The sequence below is a fragment of the Bidens hawaiensis genome, unplaced genomic scaffold (assembly GCF_021521415.1).
Source record: "Bidens hawaiensis isolate Kalapana, Puna unplaced genomic scaffold, B.hawaiensis_p1.1 tig00419364_1, whole genome shotgun sequence".
NCBI lineage: Eukaryota > Viridiplantae > Streptophyta > Magnoliopsida > Asterales > Asteraceae > Bidens > Bidens hawaiensis.
In genome coordinates this window covers 356297-360668 of record NW_027504835.1, presented here as the reverse complement: position 1 = coordinate 360668, position 4372 = coordinate 356297, and the positions used below count along the sequence as shown (strand labels likewise).

At 37.4% G+C, this 4372-nt stretch overlaps 1 protein-coding gene across 1 annotated transcript; it reads left to right on the top strand.

The window, feature by feature from the left end:
- Positions 1–1315: 1315 nt before the first annotated feature.
- On the top strand, positions 1316–3053 carry LOC143608315 (3-oxoacyl-[acyl-carrier-protein] synthase I, chloroplastic-like). The gene is made up of 7 exons (XM_077083376.1): positions 1316–1693; positions 1766–1856; positions 1950–2197; positions 2283–2570; positions 2644–2745; positions 2825–2891; positions 2986–3053. The coding sequence occupies exons 1-7, from the start codon at positions 1316–1318 to the stop codon at positions 3051–3053; spliced, it is 1242 nt and encodes a 413-aa protein (XP_076939491.1).
- The last annotated feature ends 1319 nt before the right edge of the window (positions 3054–4372 follow it).

Sequence of the window (4372 nt, the reverse complement as noted above, 5' to 3'; positions counted from 1 at the left end):
TTTGTCACCTGCCTAGTTTTGTTAACACTTTTTGAAGGTAACTGAGAGCAGTACCTTTTTAGCGTTTGATTATTGAGGTGTTCATGTTCCATTGGCTGGTTTTGAAAAAAATATGGGTCCAACGGCAAAGAGGTATGACATCTAACCAAAAAATATGTAATCAATGTTTCAACACAATTACATGACCACTAGCTTTGCCTAGTGGCAGAGAGGTATGACATCTAATCAAAAAGTTGTGGGTTCTAGTCTTATAGAAAAGGTTTTTACACAACTCAAATCAATAACCAAGTAAGCCCACGTAAAATTAAACTGTTTAAACCCAACAAAATGTTTCTTTTACTTAATGGTCAAACAAAATTTCGCCCATGGCCCAAACAAAATTTCGTCTTCTCGGAGCTGGCCATTTGAGTTATACTTTTCTAGTTCATATTATTTGCAAGAGAGTTATCATACCTAACATATAAATGAACCATTGATAATCTATGAATAATAATTAAGTATTTTAGGGATCTTAAAAAAGTTGTCCGAAGTTGGTAAGTAAAGTAAGTAGTCGGTGATCCCTATGCAATATCCATTGTGTCACAGATTACAGGCACATGTAACTTCCGACCCCTCGCACCACCAATATTGTCCGCTCTGTCTACGAAGAGACGGATTTGTTTTTGGTTGCCTATATGGAGACTTCCCAGGAGGTCACCCATCCTAGTACTACTTCCACCTAAGCAGCTTAACCGTGGAGTTTTCATGTGCTCCACAGTCAACTAAGCCCAAAACGCGTTGATGATTGAAGAGGCATGACATTTACTTATGAACCAAGGATCTCTCTTTCCACGGCCGATGTGGGATTTGCCTAGGAGTGGGACGATGTTGTGTTTGCCAAGGGTGTTACAACTAAGTTTAACCGCGACCATATTTCTAACAGACTTTTGCAGCGGAAAATCCAAAGGTATCAACCTCTACTACAACGTACTGCCTACAAATATGCATATGTGTATGCTTTAGACCCATCCCAGCATGTCATTGTTTGGTGTGTAGGGTTTAAAACTTTCAAAGGTGATATAACATTTAAAGTTGAAGGAGAAACCGTGCATAGTTTTGGTGGGTTGGCAGCCTAACTTTAAATAAAAGCAGCACCACATTATAACTTGGCGATAACAAATAGAACAAATTAGGTATGAAATAAATACATTGATAACAATTATAATAACAGAAGTGAGCTTGTTCGTACAATGAGTAAGACACCGTAGGCATGGGAACTCAAGCTCGTCTGGAGTACACACCTCTCTTGGTGTCTAACCCATTTCTCAAAATCAAGATGCCCATAATTGTAAAATCACCACCACACACCACCACTATTCGCAGCCATGCAGTTTCTACAACTGCTCCTAAACGAGAAAAAGATGACAAAAAGAGAGTTGTTATTACGGGTATGGGAGTCGTCTCAGTGTTTGGAAATGACGTTGATACCTTCTACCAAATACTATTAGCAGGAGAGAGTGGAGTTGGGTTAATAGATCGTTTCGATGTTTCTGAGTTTCCAACGCGATTCGGTGGTCAGATTCGTGACTTCGAGTCAAGTGGATATATTAATCTAAAAGATGACCGAAGATTGGATGATTGTCAAAGGTATTGCATTGTTGCGGGGAAAAAGGCACTTGAAGATGCAGGTCTTGATGGTGAAGAACTCTCCAAGGTACGTCATTTGTTACTTGTCTTGTTTGATCAGAATTTTGTGTAAGATCGATTTCTTTATGTTGGAGTGCAGATTGATAAAGCGCGTGCGGGTGTGGTTGTTGGATCATCAATAGGAGGGTCTACGTTATTCTCTGATGGTGTAGTGACTCTAACGGAAAGAGGTTATAAAAAAATTTCACCTTTTTTCATATCATACATTTTACCAAATATGGGTCCGGCCGTTCTTTCTATGAATCTTGGGTTTATGGGACCAGCCTACTCAATTTCAACTGCTTGTGCAACATCCAATTATTGCTTTTGTGTTGCGGCAAATCATATACGTGAAGGGGTGGCTGATTTGATGATTGTTGGGGGCGTAGAGGCTTGTTTTAACCCAATCACGTTGGGAGGTTTCAGTGCTTGTAACGTGATGTCTCAAAGAAACATTGATCCCCAGACTGCTTCCAGACCGTGGGACAAAGACAGAGATGGCTTGGTCTTGGGCGAAGGGGCTGGCGTTTTGGTAACCTTCTAACCCATTAAGCACAAAAAAAGTTGTAGTATCCTGATGTTTTGAATTTTCATAGTTAATTTGGGTTTGGTTGTAGGTGATGGAGAGTTTGGAGCATGCAATGAAAAGGGATGCGCCAATAATGGCTGAATACCTGGGAGGTGCAATAAATTCAGATGCATATAATATAACTAATCCACGACCCGAGGGTTTTGGGATCACTTCCTGTATTAAAAGCTGCCTATTGAATGCTGGTGTATCAGTAGAGGAGGTAAATTACATCAACGCACATGCAACTTCTACAAGAGCTGGTGATCTTGCGGAAATAAGGGGTTTAAAGAATGTTTTCAAGAATAGCTCAGGAATCAAAATGAATGCAACCAAGGTGATAAACACTACATTTCTTTTCTGCATACTATGAACTCCATATTGACAGTATTTGATGTGTAACTATTCAGTCTTTGATTGGACACTCACTAGCAGCTTCAGGAGGTATGGAAGCCATTGCTACAATTAAAGCGATTCAAACAGGATGGTTGCACCCAACCATTAATCAATTTGTACGTATTATAATCTGTGTTCCTATTATTTCTCCTTCCTCCTTCCCTTTTAATTTTCAGGTTTTCATATGAATTGTAGAACCTTGATCCTGAAGTTGAATTCAACACTGTGGCAAATCATAAGCAACTGCATGAAATCAATGTTGGTGAGTTTTTTTTTTCATTTCGATCTACGTATTTGGATTCTTATAATCTGTTTAGTTCGCTCAATCTCTGAATTTCAACTACTTTGGTATGCAGCGATTTCAAATTCATTTGGTTTTGGTGGACATAACTCCGTTGTAGCATTCTCTGCATTCAAACCTTGATGATCAATAGATCACGTTCTACTTCTAGTAAACTGGCCAAAATAAGCAAACTGTGTTTACGTTGTAGTTTTTATCGAAAACGACCTAATAAACAAAGGAAAGTTTGTTACATTAAGCTAGATTATTTTGATTTTAAATACTTAGTATTATTTGTGACTTTATTATATACATATGGCTCAAAGTGTTACATTGTAATTATGCAAAGCTCAATATGAATATAGTTCTTGTTGATTGTCTCTTAACAACACGTTGTTCCGAAGACACCGATTTGGAGGGGTTATACACATGCCAACATGCGTATCAGTATGCTAAATGCTTTAATAGTACTTGTCTCAAATTGCTATCTTAGTCTTTTTAAGTGTCAAATATTGCAAGTGTTCATACATGATGGTGTTACACATACTAGTATAGGTTATGTCATACTTCCTCCATCCCGATCAAAGTGTCTTAGTTTGAAAAAGACAAAGTTTAAGTTAGATTAAATTATTGTTTTCTTTGCTTACCAAATGACAATAATGTCCTTGAAAATTAGGTCTATCAATATTGTTTATTAATGTTAGTTGTGTGTGTTTAAGGATAAACTTAAAAATTGGTTAATAAATTATGAAAGTGGACATCTATAATGGGACAAATAAAAAAGTAAATGTGGACACTTTTAATGGGACGGGGTTCGATATTCTGGTGTCAGTGTGGCCTACAAGACTTAGGGTATGTTTGGTATAGGGTAATGGAATGAGCTGTGGAATGGAATGAGCGAGAGAATGGAATTGACGAAATAATGGAATGATTCATTATCATTCCATTGACATGTTTGGTTACCATGTGAAAATGAAATGAATTATGAGTTTTTATTTTTTTGGTAAGCTAGAGTCTTTGAGGCTGATGTTACGGAAACCAACTTTTTAGTGTCAATGGAAGAACATTTCGAAGTTCAAATCTGATTTCAAAGACGGTGAAGACTAACTATTTTGTTTCCAATAACAAACTTGGTTTTGATAACAAGTCTGGTTTTGAAAAAGACTGTCAGTTCCAAAGCAGCTCTACATAGTTGGGAAAGTTCCCCAAATAGTCATTTTTGATCAATAATTTTCAGTTTTAGCTATGGTTTTGAAAATAAAACTCAAAATAGCAATTTTTCCATCGGATCCAACGCCCAGCGGAATTTCAACACCGTTCAATGGAATCCGCGGACCTTTAAAATCGTGTCACTTGTCAACATATTAATGGATCCGATAGAATTTATTAAAGAACCATTGGATTCGACGGAATTTTTAATGGATCCAACGGAATTCTTCATCTTCTACCTTCAACCCCTAAAC